At 46.1% G+C, this 14,261-nt stretch overlaps 1 protein-coding gene across 1 annotated transcript in view; it reads right to left on the bottom strand.

Annotated features, from left to right (window-relative positions):
* The window catches only part of LOC144784263 (E3 ubiquitin-protein ligase CHIP-like), a 188,346-nt gene that overhangs the window by 27,261 nt on the left and 146,824 nt on the right, over positions 1–14,261 (bottom strand). Inside the window, exon 4 of the mRNA XM_078662930.1 lies at positions 8,771–8,861. Within this exon, the coding sequence (XP_078519056.1) occupies positions 8,771–8,861 (91 nt within the window). The remainder of the gene's footprint in view (positions 1–8,770; positions 8,862–14,261) is intronic.

The raw sequence follows: 14,261 nt of genomic DNA, 5'->3' as shown, positions 1-14,261 counted from the left end.
CTTAGAGCTCTCTCTTCTCTTAACACTGCATGCTCTCTGGCCGCTTGTAGACTTGATTTTGGCATTAGGAGTAGTTGGGTACAGGGATTATGTGCCCTGGTGAGATGGGTGGCCTGCCTTGCTAGAGCAAAAGAAGGGACAATAAGAGCTCTTATCCGTAGTGAACTACTGGGTAATTTTAATGAGTTTTCCCAACTTGTATGTAACTTTAGAAAAGCTGTAGCCCTACTAAAATTAGATGAAAACGTTTTGTTTTCGTACTCTCCCCCACAGTTAAAACTTGCTTTAAAAGTCGCCTCTTGGGACTTAAGTTTTCATTCAGACAAAAAGTTTATCTGTGGTAAAAGGAAGGTGGATTTTCTCCTTGATTCATATGTGATGAAGCAACCTCAAACCTACGCTACATGGAACCTACCGCATGGTATTCGTAGATTTTGGTTTCTTTTACGGTATGATTTAATCCCTTTAAATCTACTGCTATCCAAGTGGTATGGTTCCTCTGCCTTGTGCAATTTATGTAAATTGAATATTCAGGACTGCACGCATGTCTTATTGATTTGTCCTGTGCTTCGTAAATTGCGCGCTAGATGGTTAAAAGTTATTTGTCTCCGCCTTGGCATTGTCACCCTAAATGGTTTTTTGCATGCACTTTACTGCCCTCCTAATGAAATGTTCTGCTTCCATATTTTTAACTTTTTTAAAGGTTTTTTAGCTATTTATTAATATGTCCTGGATGATGTTTTGACTTTCCGATTTTTTGTAGTAGTGATTTGTATGTTAGCTTGGTATCTAACCTTTGTTGATGTAAGTGGTATATTTTCCTCGTTTATATGTAAATGCATGTGTTTTGTTTTACTTACCTTATTTTTGTATATTTTATGTGGCCCTCTTTTGAGAGCCAAAAACATAATAAATAAATTGAAATTGAAAATTGAATTGAATTGAACAGGGCACGTCGCTGTAATGTGCGCGTGGTTGGAGTTCCGGAGAATCCAGAACCTCACTCTGTTGATCTCCTGGTTGAGGACCTGATCCAAAACTATCTCTCTCCGTCTGGACTGAGTAAATTTTTCGCAGTAGAGCGTGCCCATAGAGTTCCGGGGGGCCAGGGTAAGCCAGGTGCCCCGCCGAGGCCTATTGTTGCGAAACTCTTCCATTATAGGGATCGGGACGCTATCCTGCAAGCATCACGTGTGAAGGGCCCGGTGGCCTTTGAGAACGCCACAGTGAACTTTTATCCGGACTTTTCTCAACAGGTCCAGAAACAGCGTATGGGCTTCCGTGGTGTCAAGAAGCGTCTTCGGGACATGGAGTTACGCTACGCTATGCTGTTTCCGACCAGGCTGCGAGTGGAGTACAATGACCGAACCTTTTTCTTTGATCGGCCAGATTCTGTGAACGACTGGCTGGACTCTCTGCCTGGCCGACCTCCTGCGACTGAGTCCGACGCCCACCCGGGTGGTGCTGAGGGTGGTGTGGAGAGCTGAACAATTCGTCTACGCCTGGGCCCTTGTATAGAGTAAACTCTTCCGGGATTCTATGCCTCTACTGTTTGTGTGTTTTCCTCGTCATCTGTCTTGATCGGGGTGGCGGGTGGGCCAGAGCCTTTCCTCCTCCGGGGTCTTTTTGTAGAATGGGGGTTCTTGGGCGACAGGCACACTGCATGTTGGGGTGGCTTTTAGCATTTTGCAGGGGTGCAGGGTGGGGGGTGTTTTCTTGATTGTTGGGGGGTGGGTGGTTGGGAAGTTCGATGTTTGTGTGTTATGTTCTCAAGGCGACTTTATTTTGCTACTGATGGTTTTTATGTCATGCTCATGGAGGAGGGGTCTCGGCGTTGCTGTGTGGGATGGGGGGTAGCGGGTTGAGGTTTGTTTCGTGGAATGTTAATGGTCTGGGGGATCGTATTAAGCGGAGTGTGGTGTTGAAATGTTTACGACGTTTATCTCCAGATATTGTTTTTCTGCAGGAGACTCATTTGGTGGGCAATACTTGTCGTGCGATGAATAGGTGGGGCTAGCCTTGCCGCACATTCGGGGTTTACCACGGGTTCCAGGGGGGTGGGTATCCTTGTTCGGGCTTCCCTCCCCCTAACTATTGATGATGTGATCCTTGATGATCGGGGGCGATATGCTGTCCTCGTGGGTCGTTATGAGGGTCGTACCCTCTCCTTATTTGCTGTTTATGTGCCCCCCGGCCTGCAGACTTCTACCTTTTCCGATTTGGGCAGTGTTTTGTTGGACCTCCCTAATAGTACTCTCTTCATTGCAGGTGACTTTAATTCTGTGTTCTCCGGTCTACACGATCGCCACCCCCCTAGGGACACTCCTTCGGCACAACAGTGGCTGGGTGGGGACACGTTTGGCTTGGTGGATTGCTGGAGGCTTATGCATCCTACTCAGCTTCAATACACCTTCCACTCTGGGGCCCATGGGAGTTTGTCTAGACTGGATTATTTCCTGATGCCTGCGGCTCAATCGCCGGCGGTGCGTGAGATTAGACACCTCCCCCGAGGCATTTCCGATCATTCTCCGCTCTGGCTTTGTTTTGAGATGGGGGTGGAAGCGGCAGGCCGGGTTGCTCCTATCAACCCATGGTACCTTACCTCCCCCGAGACCCGCAACCTTTTGACTAAGTCTTTAGACGCCTATTTTTTGGACAACGAGGGATCTGTTTCCTCTGCGATATCCCTGTGGGAGGCCTTTAAGACAGTGATTCGTGGACAGGCCCTTTCCCTTATTGTTGAATCCAAGAGGGCGAGAGATCGGGAGGTGGTGGACCTCGAGAGGGAGATTGCTGAAAGGGAGGCTGCCTTAGAGTCGGAAGTCACATCTGATAAACTCCATGCCCTGGGTCTGAAACAATTTGCTTATAAGTCTTTGGTCACGGATGCGGCCAAGCAGATGTTCCGGGAGCAACAGGGTCGTCTGTATGATGTGGGGGACAAGGCGGGCAAATTATTGGCGTGGTTGGATAAGAAGGAGAGGGCGAATCGTGTGGTGCCCGTGATTCAATCATCGAATGGTGTGAGAGTGACGGACCCGATTGGAATAGTTGCATGTTTTGCGGAGTATTTTCGTGTGGTTTATACCCCTGTGTCTGGACGGGATGTTGCTGACTCTCGCCTTCTGTTGCGCGATATAGCTTTGCCCAGTGTCTCCGATTTAGACTGTAAATCGTTGGAGTCCCCTTTTACTACTGACGAGATAGCTACTGCCATTCGCTCACTCCGTTCGGGCAAAGCCTTGGGCCCGAACGGGTTGCCAATTGAACTGTACAAGCTACGTCCTGATAAGGTGGCGCCCTATCTTCGCGACATGTTTTTGGAGTCCCGGGAACGGGGTATTCTCCCGTATGATCAGCGTCTGGCTACGATAGTCGTAATTCCCAAGGACGGTAAACCGCGGGACCTTTGTTCATCTTATAGGCCCATTTCCTTGTTAAACGTTGAGCCCAAGGTCCTGGCTAAGCTCCTGGCGAACCGCCTCTTGACGGTTATTAGTGACTTGGTTCATCCGGATCAATCCGGATTTATCCCACATCGCAACACGGCTCTTAACCTACGTCGTCTCCACGGTGCTGTTGCGAGGGCGGGGCTTCTGACGGAACCAGCCATTTTGGCCTCGTTGGACGCCTCGATGGCTTTTGACACAGTGGAGTGGCCCTATCTTTGGGCTGCTCTTGAAAAATTTGGTTTTGGTCCTGAGTTTATCGGTTGGGTGAAGTTGTTATACGCTGAACCCTTAAGCGCAGGTAGTGGTGAACGGTAGAGTTTCTGTCCCCTTCTGCCTTGGTAGGGGGACCCGTCAGGGTTGCCCCTTGTCTCCGTTGCTTTTTGCGCTCGCCCTGGAACCGTTAGCTGCGTGGCTTCGGTGGGAGCCTTCACTCAAGGGGATCCGTTGGTCACCGGACTTTGAGGACCGCGTCTCACTTTACGCGGATGACATTCTTTTATATCTTACTTCCCCGCGTAAATCTCTAAATGTTTTATTTGATGTTCTTACCTCGTTTGGAGCTAACTCGGGCCTAGTTATTAATTGGGCTAAGTCCTGCGTGTATGTTCTTTCGGGTGTTTTGCCCCCATTGCCGGACAGATTTCCTATCCAAGTGGTCCAGTCTGGTTTCCAGTATTTGGGGATCTTTATTACGCTGGACTCCTCACTCCGATTCGAGCGCAATCTCCTCCCCCCGCTTCTTAGACTGCGACTGGATGTGGCCCGTTGGCGTAAGCTGCCCCTGTCTCCTCTGGGCAGGGCAGCCCTTTTTAAAATTATGTCCTTGCCGCGGTTCCTCTACGCACTTCAGAATTCTTATGACGACGTTCCCGCTACCTATTTCCGAGAGATCGAGAGTCTTCAAAGACAATTGATCTGGGACGGGCGTCCACGTATTGCCCTGGCAAAACTCACCATCCCTTGGTATGACGGGGGCATGGCGCTCCCCGACATCAAGAGATATTACTGGGCTGCCCAGCTGTCTGCCATCAACCACGCGATGTATTCACCGGGTCGGGATCCGGCCTTTGAGATGGATAGACTCCAGCTGCCGGGAGGGGACTTTAATAGAGCGCTTTATTCTAGATCGGCCGGGCGCCATCTTGTGGGCCCGTCCAGGATCGCAGTCACTGTGTGGCGCGCCGCGCATGTGAGTTTGGGCTGGGAGAATCGATTGACACTGGCGACGCCGCTTTATGCCTCTGACCGTTTGGGGTGTCTTTGGTCTACTAAGGGATTCGACCGCTGGGATATGATTGGGATATGTAAGGTGGGTGATGTCTGTGCGAAAGGTGGCGTGAAGTCATTCCAGACCCTTAAGGCAGAATACGACTTGAGTGATAGAGAGTTTTTTCGGTATCTGCAGGTCCGGCATGCCCTGGCCTCAGTTCTAACTCCTGGTGTGACCCTGCCCGAGTCTTCCCCCCTTGAAGATCGTATACTAGATGGACACCTGCCTGATAGTACTATCTCCCTTATTTATAAAAAAATGATTCATAGTCGCGCCGACCTGTTGGTCCGCCTTAGGGAGCTGTGGGTCGGTGACGGATTGGAATTAGATGACGAGGATTGGCAGTCAGCACTCTCTTCTCCTAAGGAGGTAGCCATTCCCGCCCGTCTTCGTTTGGTGCAACTTAAGATCCTCCACCGCGTGTATGTACCTGGTCCGCGCCTGGTTGTAATGGGTTTTTCCCCGGATGGCTTATGTAAGCGTGGCTGTGGGATGAGTGCTACCTTTATGCATATACTTTGGGAATGCCCGTTGGTAGCGGCCTACTGGATTGATGTGCTTGATGTGATGACTGTTGTGACTGGTGTTGCCCTGCGGCCTGAGGCCCGACGATGCCTGTTGAACGTGTGGGAACCCACCGATTATTCTGTGGCCCAGACCAGATGGGCAACCTTGGGGTACATGGTCGCGAAGCGGGACATAGCGCAACTTTGGGGCGCATCCAGACCTCCGGACGTTTCGGTGTGGGAGGATAACATGGACTGGTCCATGTTTCGAGAGAAGACTGTCTATGTGGCATGGGGCAGACCCAGGGCGTGGACAAACATTTGGGGTCAGTGGAATGCATATCGTGGAGACATTTGTACCCCTCCCTTGGTTGACACATCCGATGTAACCCTGTCTCCCTAGGCTGACGTTCCCGAAATCTTTCATTTTTTTTTTAAGAATTTCCTGTCCTCCCTGCTGCCCCCCCCCGGCCTTGCCGAGTCTCATTGATTTACCTTTATCTTCCTGATTAGTGGACTTCCCCTCTGTCATCTGGGCTGACGTAATCGTAATCGCTACATTCGCCTTGTTTTGGTTTGTTATTTTAATGTTTAAGACAAAACTGTTGTGTCCTGTCATATGCTTTGTGCAATATTTAATCTGTGATTTGGGCCTGGCCACGAAATTAATGTTTACTGCATGGTACGTGTTTTGCGAATTAGCGGCCAGCCCGTGTGGTTGTAGGCCCATCTCTGTACTTTTTATTTGATTGCTCAATAAAAGTTTTTAACCCAAAAAAAAAAAAAAAAAAAAAATTTTGTCTACCGCGAGATTTTAAAATAAATTGCCCTAGCCAAATACACACATTCTATTTCATACCCGGACAACGTTGGGACGGGTTGCTAGTATATATATGTATCCAACAAAGAGAAGTGCCCCGATGAAAAAGCCACACACAGAGAGCTTGACTCCTTGTTTATTACGGGCGGCAAAACAGAGCTGGTCCCTCCTTCAGTGTTCTTGATCACTGACTGCTGCAAAGATCGTGGCTGTCTTGAGGAGCTGAAATTTATGACAAAGTGCCGCCCTAGTGGGCGTGTGCCGCAATGCCTCATGGTCTTTGTATTTCCTCAATGTGTTCCCCTGTGGGTGCTGCCGTGAAGATGCACAAATTAAAACAAATCCCCACTGGGCTGACTGCAAAGCTGGGAAAACACAGTCTATGTTGCCCTTGTAGCCCCGCAATTCAAGACTCTGTCGCTTCGGCGTTATGGAAATCCAGCGCCGCGGGACCGCTTTTAGAGCAGTAGGGCTTTTTCGCGGCTGGGCAAGCCGCTACATATCCAACGAAGAGAAGTGCCCCGATGAAAAAGCCACACACAGAGCTTGACTCCTTGTTTATTACGGGCGGCAAAACAGAACTGGTCCCTCTTTCAGTGTTCTTAACTGCCAAACGCGTTTCAGGCACCACCGTGCCCTTGATCACTGGCTGCTGCGAGGATCTATATACATCAGCTCCCAAGTTGCCCAAAGCAAGAACAGCACTCAAACACCAGCAAGAGGCTGTAAGCCTTTTTTACAGGTACGCACAGTGTCCCGTCTGCCAATTCCTATCAACAGCGATTCCGTCATGTTAGGCCTGACGAGTTTCAAAGATTAATACCTCCTTCCTCAGAGGCTGTAGATGGAAAGGTTTGCGCGCTTGTTGCCGGTCTCCATTCCACCTTAGTTATGCTCGCTTCCACGCCCCTTGATGCGGCAGGGAATTAGTGCAGCCATCTGTTGCAAAAGTGGTTTCCGGGATTACATTCCCCATAATGCCCCACAGACTTCAACAAGCAGCCCAATCAAAATATATCTATATATAAACAAACAAACAAAGGAAACTCCACACAACCTCCAGCAAGCAGTGTAGCAACGCCGGCGAAGAAGGAGACAGACCGCCAGGCACGATGTTTTATTTCACCCAACAGTGAGCAGCTACGGATAGATAGATAGATAGAGATATTTTTCCCCCCTATATATTCCCCCCTAGGCGATCTAGCATTTCGTGATCCAGAAGTTCCCAAACGTTTAGCTGCCACATGACCACCCGGGCGAATGAATACCAATAATTATGAGGAACAGGAAGTGGTCAAGAGTTCTCACTAGTCATGACGTTTTTGTGTAATACTAGGAATGTACTACATTGTTATGAAAAGTAATTAATCTAGAATAGGGGAAATGAGCCTTGAATAAATGGGGGCATTTTGTTTAGTGCCACGCGTCTCGCCATACATCGGTCTGTCCCAATGTCATGGCAAATTTGGCTAGACCAGTGGTACAGATCAGCACTATGTATCTACCATGTTTTACATTCATAACCTCATTAAAGTCACCATCCATAATAATAGTGGAGTCCTCCGTTTCTGTCAAAGGGTACCTTATTTCTCTCAACATTTCTGTCTGATTTTTAGGGAAGGCACGCGGGGAAGGCATGCAAGCACAGCCAAATTATCACAACCTTGTTAACCCAGGACTTTGACAATATGATAAGGGGCCATCAAAATATTTTTCATAATTAAAGGAATAATGAATAGATAGACATCGGCACCCCCATCGCCCACCCATTAAACCCATTCGGAGCGCTCCCTAAAAATTGGGTGTTATTGGGGCACCATCTAGTAAATCGTGGAGCCTATTTCATATTGCTCTAGGGTATGAATGTCTGTGATTCAACAAGAGAGGAATACACAGCACTGTGACCAATTTCATACCTTCCGGCTCCCAGACATCACCCACCTTGGATATTCCAATCAGATTCCACCTTTGGAAGCCATAATACATACCTTTTTATTAAAAATATAAAACCAGATTTTTTAGTTGGGGTGTTTACTGTTCCTTTTAAAAGTGTTCAGTAATCCAGCACACATGGAAATCATACTTTGTAGCAAGATCTCCAACCTATTAAAGAGATTACCTTGAGCATGGACAGTTGCTTCCAACTGTCTTACCTCCACTGCAGACACAAAAAATCCTTAGGATGGGCAATAGAAAACCAGAGTTCAATGGTCACTAAAAAGACAATCTGACCCTTTTAACAGCACAGAGAGAATTTTTGTGTAAACAAGATGAGGAGAAAAAAACAATTTGTAAACGCAAACAATTCAGGACAGAATAGTTTGTGTTGTTCCACTACTGGGAGGGGGATGTGCAATCGAATTATCACTGATAGGGAGCAATATTGCAGTTTATGTGCATTCAGTGGAATCTATGTGTGATAATTTCTACTACGCAGAGCCTTAGACACTGCCTCTCAAAGGGAAACAGACAATGTTAACCACCTGCGTGATGGCCAGTAATCAAAGCCTTATGAATCAGTTGGGAATAACAGCACCTCACAGAGTGTATGGTGCACTTCAGGTTGTATGAACGTATACAGTACATTCATATGTGGTTCACAATAGGGTTCAGATATGTCAAAATTAAAACATCACCAGGTGGCACTTATGTGGAACGCACTGGCTGGAAACCCTCTTCTTTCCCAGCAACACAAGCTGCAGAGAAAATCAGGATGCCTCACATGTTTGCCTTCGATGCTGGCGAGTTCAAGACGGCTTCTGGTATCTTCTATCTTCTCCTCATTCTGTTTTCTCTTACACTGCTCGATCTCTCTATGAGAGAATCAGAAAGGAAAAGTTACTCACTGAATTAATTCCAGAAGCCTGCCTCTATGGAACTGAGAACAAGTTTGCTACTACACTCCCTCATCCCTCCCCTGCTTGAGACGGAGCATGTGCTAGAGACCTGAGCAGCCCAGGTCCACCTCATCCACTCCACACACACCTACTCTGCCTCCCCTCATCTACAAGGTATGCGTGTGCATATGGAGATAAAGAACATGCTCGACAGGGTGCATGAAGGAAAAGGACATGAAAAGCTAAGAAACACAACGGTTACAAGAGCAGGCACTGAATTAGAATCAACACCACAATCATTTTGTGAGCAGAATGAGGAAACCTCTGAAAGGCCTACAAAGCTCCTCTTATTTACTTACTATAGTGCACCTACAATCATCTTTGTCTAAGCTGGGGTTTCTGCAGACCTCAATCAAAGTACCCACGAGCCTAGTTTCATCTAGGTTACGCCTTATTTCTAGATGGCGTAGCATTCGCTCTTTCACTCATTATCAGAGGACTGTCAAAATAGTACTAGTTCTTCACTATAGTCCTATTGTCCAATATCCAGGCTAACTGACAATCGCCATTCTCACTGTTTATACTGTTTAAATGAATTTGGTCTGCTTCATTAGTTTTGTGTTAACGCTCGAGAGCAATTCATAGTTGGCGCCTGCATCACTGAGCACTGTGTAAATTCTCTCAGGCGTTTTTTTGGGTGGGGGGGGGGGGGGGTGTCTGTCTACTAATAACATTTTGGGGCATTGATTTTAGACAGCACTTGCACTTTCATAAAAGGAGCGCTGCACCGCGAGTCAGTTCAGACTCCCTTCAAGTTTGGCTGCTATTTTAGGGAAAATTAGCAGTCCAATTGTGGGCGGGGGATACCCCTACCCATTTATAGGAAATCTGGTGCACGGTCACGCGCAGCAGGCGTGCTTAAGGCAAGTCTGTCAGCACCCGTACCCAGAGCCAGCCATGCCGCCCGATCTCCTCCCAGGTCAGGGTAGGTGTTTAGTCTTCTCCTAGTCAGAGGTCCATTCTCTACATTCTGGCTCACACTGCCTAGGTCTGTGCTCTACTCCGATTTCTTCCCTCTTCCTGGTCTGGACATATTGTTCCTGTGTCCTGCCATGTACACACAGCCGGAGAATCCCAGCAAGTTGCCTCCCGGATCTATCATGAAATCTGTTATTGCTTTAGAGTTCCGGGCAGTGCTACCTAATGTTCACTCCCTCCATAAAAATGCCCATCTTTATGATTTACTTGGGGAGGAACAGCTATACATCCTCTTTCTCACTGAAACCTGGATGTTGTATAGTTCAGCACCAGATATCGCATTAGCGTCTCCCAGAAGGTACTCGACACATCATTGTGATAAAGCAGACAAAAGAGGTGGGGGTGTAGCTATAATTTTTAAACAATGCTTTAAGTGTACTTCCTTCGAACTAACAGAACTCCAGGGAGCAGAATCACTTGGCTTCTGCCTCACACATCAGTAAAAAAAATTTTTGGCAGAAGTTCTAGTGTATCGCCCACAAGCCTATGCCTGGGAATTTTTGTCACCTTTGGACGCCTGTTTAACTAGATACCACCTTAAATACTCTAACTTCTGTGTTTTGGCAGATTTGTACCTCCATCTTGGCAATGCTGCTGGCCAACATGTGCGCCTTCTCCTTGACAGCTTGGAACCTGATGCAGTTTGTTGGTCAACCCAGCCATTCCGCAGGTCACATTCTGGACGCAATCTTTGCTATTTGTATGGTTAACGTGTCTGATGTCATAAGGAACGATTGGTCAGATCATGCAAAGGTATATTTCACTTGCAATTTGGAGCAGGGTCCTTCAGGTAAAAGGACTACTCCTTTTCTACCATTTCAAAACTGGGCAAAAAAAACAACTTCAGAGATTAATTGAATTCTCCTGAGCAGTACACCGTCTCCGAGTAGAGACGTTGAGGCTGACTCTCAGATGTGACTAATGGCTGATGGTATCGCTTCCATAAAAGAGAGGTCTGGCCTTTCTATACACAGGTGCCCGTCTGCTCCTTATTTGACGAGTAGGCCAGGCAATTGAGTCAGTATAAAAAACTAGAAAGGTGAGTTTGCAGAAAGCATTACCTGCCCTCTGACAAGGAAGGATAAGTTACATATCTGTAATCCTAGTTCTCTTCCAGGGGTACACTCCTCAAAGCCATAAGCACTGAATAACCCCCACCCATGTGCGGGACCCCGGAGCATATACAAAAATACATATATGTGTATTATATATACACATATATATATATATATATATATATATATACACACACACACACACACACACACAGACATGCAGCCTATATGTCCAATACACTGAACAGCGAAAATTACATGAATTTTTGCTGTAAGAAAATAATATCACATGTAAATAAAGTAACATAGAATATACACTGCAGTCGTATTCAACAGAAACCCTTTATTTTCATAAAGAAAAACAGGTAATTGCAGGCAATTTGTTCTTAGGCTGCATAGATTAAGAATTATCCCTGTATAACAAAAATTTAGCGCCTTGCCTGTAAGGCTCCAGAGAACCTGGATACCATGCCTTTAAGGCCTCCAGGAGCCCCCTGCTCCCATCATGCTCCACAGGTGACAGTTAGGTCAATTCTTTTTGTACGGCGTACTAACATGTATGAACCAGGATATCAGATGCAAATAACACATCATACTGCTGATGCTCATCCGGGGAGGCGGGAGGGTTGCTTATAATTTTGATGACTATACCCCTGGAAGAGAACTAGGATTACAGGTAAGAAAATTTCTTCCAGGGGATACTCATCAATAGTCGTAAGCACTGAATAGATAGCAAGCCCATACCCACTTGCGGATGAGCAGACAGTTACAATAATTTTAAAAACGTAGCATCTAACACGTAATTATCCAAACAGATTTTTGAGTGAGGCTTGTCCGAATTGGGCATCCACCTGTGTATCAGAGTCCAAACAGTAATGGCGTGTGAAAGAATGCACTGAGCGCCATGTGGCTGCTTTCCAAATCTCTGCCATAGGAATGTTTCTAAGGAGAGCTGTGGTAGAAGCCTTTCCCCTGGTAGAATGGGCTTTAGGCTTGCCAGGAAGGACTCTATTGGCCAATTGATATGACAAGGATATACAAGACACCATCCACCTAGAGATAAGACCTCTTCGAAGCGGCAGAACCAGTATTTATGACCCATAGTTTATAAACAGACGGTCCGTTTTGCTCAAGCTTTTTCGTTTTGTTTCGAAGAAAAATGTCAAAACCCTCTTAAGATCCAACGAGTGGAGGGACCTTTCCGGAGAGTTTCAAGGATTCGGAAAGAAAGTGTGGAGAGTGATTGTCTGGTTAATATGAAAATCCGAGACTACCTTCGGTAGAAAACTAGGATGCGTTCTTAGAACCACTCTGTTTGCATGAAAAACAATGTAGGGCTCTTTGCAGCATAATGCTTGGATTTCACTTACTCTGTGAGCCGGGGTGATAGCCACTAAAAAAGCAGCTTTCCATGTCAAATGTTGCAAAGAAGCTCTATGAATAGGCTCGAAAGGCGCACTCATCAGTTTCGTTAATACAATGTTGAGCTCTCAAGGTGGTGATGGAGCTCTAACTGGAGGGTAAACCTTGTTTAATCCCTTGAGAAAGTACTTGACCACAGGGATTTTGAAGAAAGAAATTTGATTAGGTGATTTTCTATACGTTGTAATAGCTGCAAGATGCACCTTAATAGATGAAAACTTCAAACCAGATTTGGCCAAATACAGTAAATATGGTAAAAGCACCTGTTCCTGACCCTGGACGGGATAATGTCCATTGTTTGTATACCATAAGTAAAACCTCTTCCACTTAAAAGAATAGGATTGTTTTGTGGAAGGCCTCTCAGCCTCTTTTAGAATATTCATATATTCTGGGGGTAAGTCTAAATGTCCGTATTGAAAGACTTCAGGAGCCATGCCGTCAACCGTAGGGTTGATAGATTGGGGTGGAATACTTTCCCTTCGTTCTTGGATAGTAGATCAGGCCGTCATGGTAACCTCCTGTGTGGGACTTCTGATAGCTGAAGGAGATCCGGATACCACCACTGACACTTCAATGAGCCATTTAGTCTTCAAAAAAATAGTAACAAAATCGACTAAGATCATATCTGATATCGAGGACAAGAAATCGGTATCCAAGAGAGCTCATGGCTGGATCGTGCTCAACAACTATGAAGACTTAAAACCTCAGCCCTATCTCGAGGCTGGAACCAAGCTGGTGACCAAAGACATTTTTTTAAGGCTACAGCTGGGGGTCGGCCCGATCAACCCGTTTTTGCCACCGTGGGAAAGAAGAGGGGCTGATCACTCTTGCCGTCTGTGCGCGAATGACACTGAGACTTTGATTCATATTATATGAATATGCAAGAAGTTAGATGAAATACAGAGAAGTCTGTTAAAACCACTATTTAAGATGCATGGAGTAAGGTCCTGTAGGCAGGCAGTGATGCTGTCTTTTACTCCCTCCCTAGTGCAGCTAAACTATCGCCTAACAAAATTCTTTGATCTGATAGCACTGAGACTGAAAAACTCTAGCTCTTCTCCGTAGAGATACACTAAAGACTACAGTAGATATTGAACTGGACCACTCTGTCGGTTTGAAAATATGCAGCTTATTAATAACTTGAAAGAGGCCTGCAAACCGGAGTCAGCATTGCTATTATAATTGGACTAATTTTACGTCTCTATATTCCAAAACAACTTTTTTTATCCGGTATCTATTTTGTAACTGTTTTATCTAATACTATTCTTTTTGATAACAGCCTACAATGTTTTGAATGCAACGGTTTTAATTAATCATGCATAATAAATGACTTACCTACTGACACAGCCATTCCGGAGCTATCAAAATCATTCTCGAATTGGTTCTGTAAAACTTGTTGATCACTGTGGGAATCAATGGAATTGGTGGAAAGGCGTACAGTAATGACTGATACCAGTTTATCAAAAGGGCATTGCCCAGAGATCCCGGTTGGGGAAACCTGGATGTGAAGACTGGGTATTTTGCGTTTACCGCGTCTAACAGGTCGATGTCTGGCGTTCCCCATTCTTGAAAGATGCTTTGAATGACTTCGTCGTTGAGAGACCAGTCGTGTGCTTCAACTCATTCTCTGCTCAGGGCATACGCTTGGACATTGAGAGTCCCTGAAAGATGCATTGCTAGAATGTTCAAGTCTCTTGCAAGAAGCCACTTCCAGATGATTTGTGACTCTAGAGAAAGAGACCTTGATCGAGTACCTCCCTGTTTGTTTAAGAAATGCATTGTGGTCGTGTTGTCCGTTTGAATCAGAAGGTACTGAGATTGAAGTGACGGGTATAATGATTTGAGAGCTAGGTGCACTGCT

This window comes from Lissotriton helveticus, chromosome 10 (assembly GCF_964261635.1).
Source record: "Lissotriton helveticus chromosome 10, aLisHel1.1, whole genome shotgun sequence".
Lineage (NCBI taxonomy): Eukaryota > Metazoa > Chordata > Amphibia > Caudata > Salamandridae > Lissotriton > Lissotriton helveticus.
The sequence above is the reverse complement of the archived record's forward strand: the minus strand, read 5'-3'. Positions and strand labels throughout refer to the sequence as shown.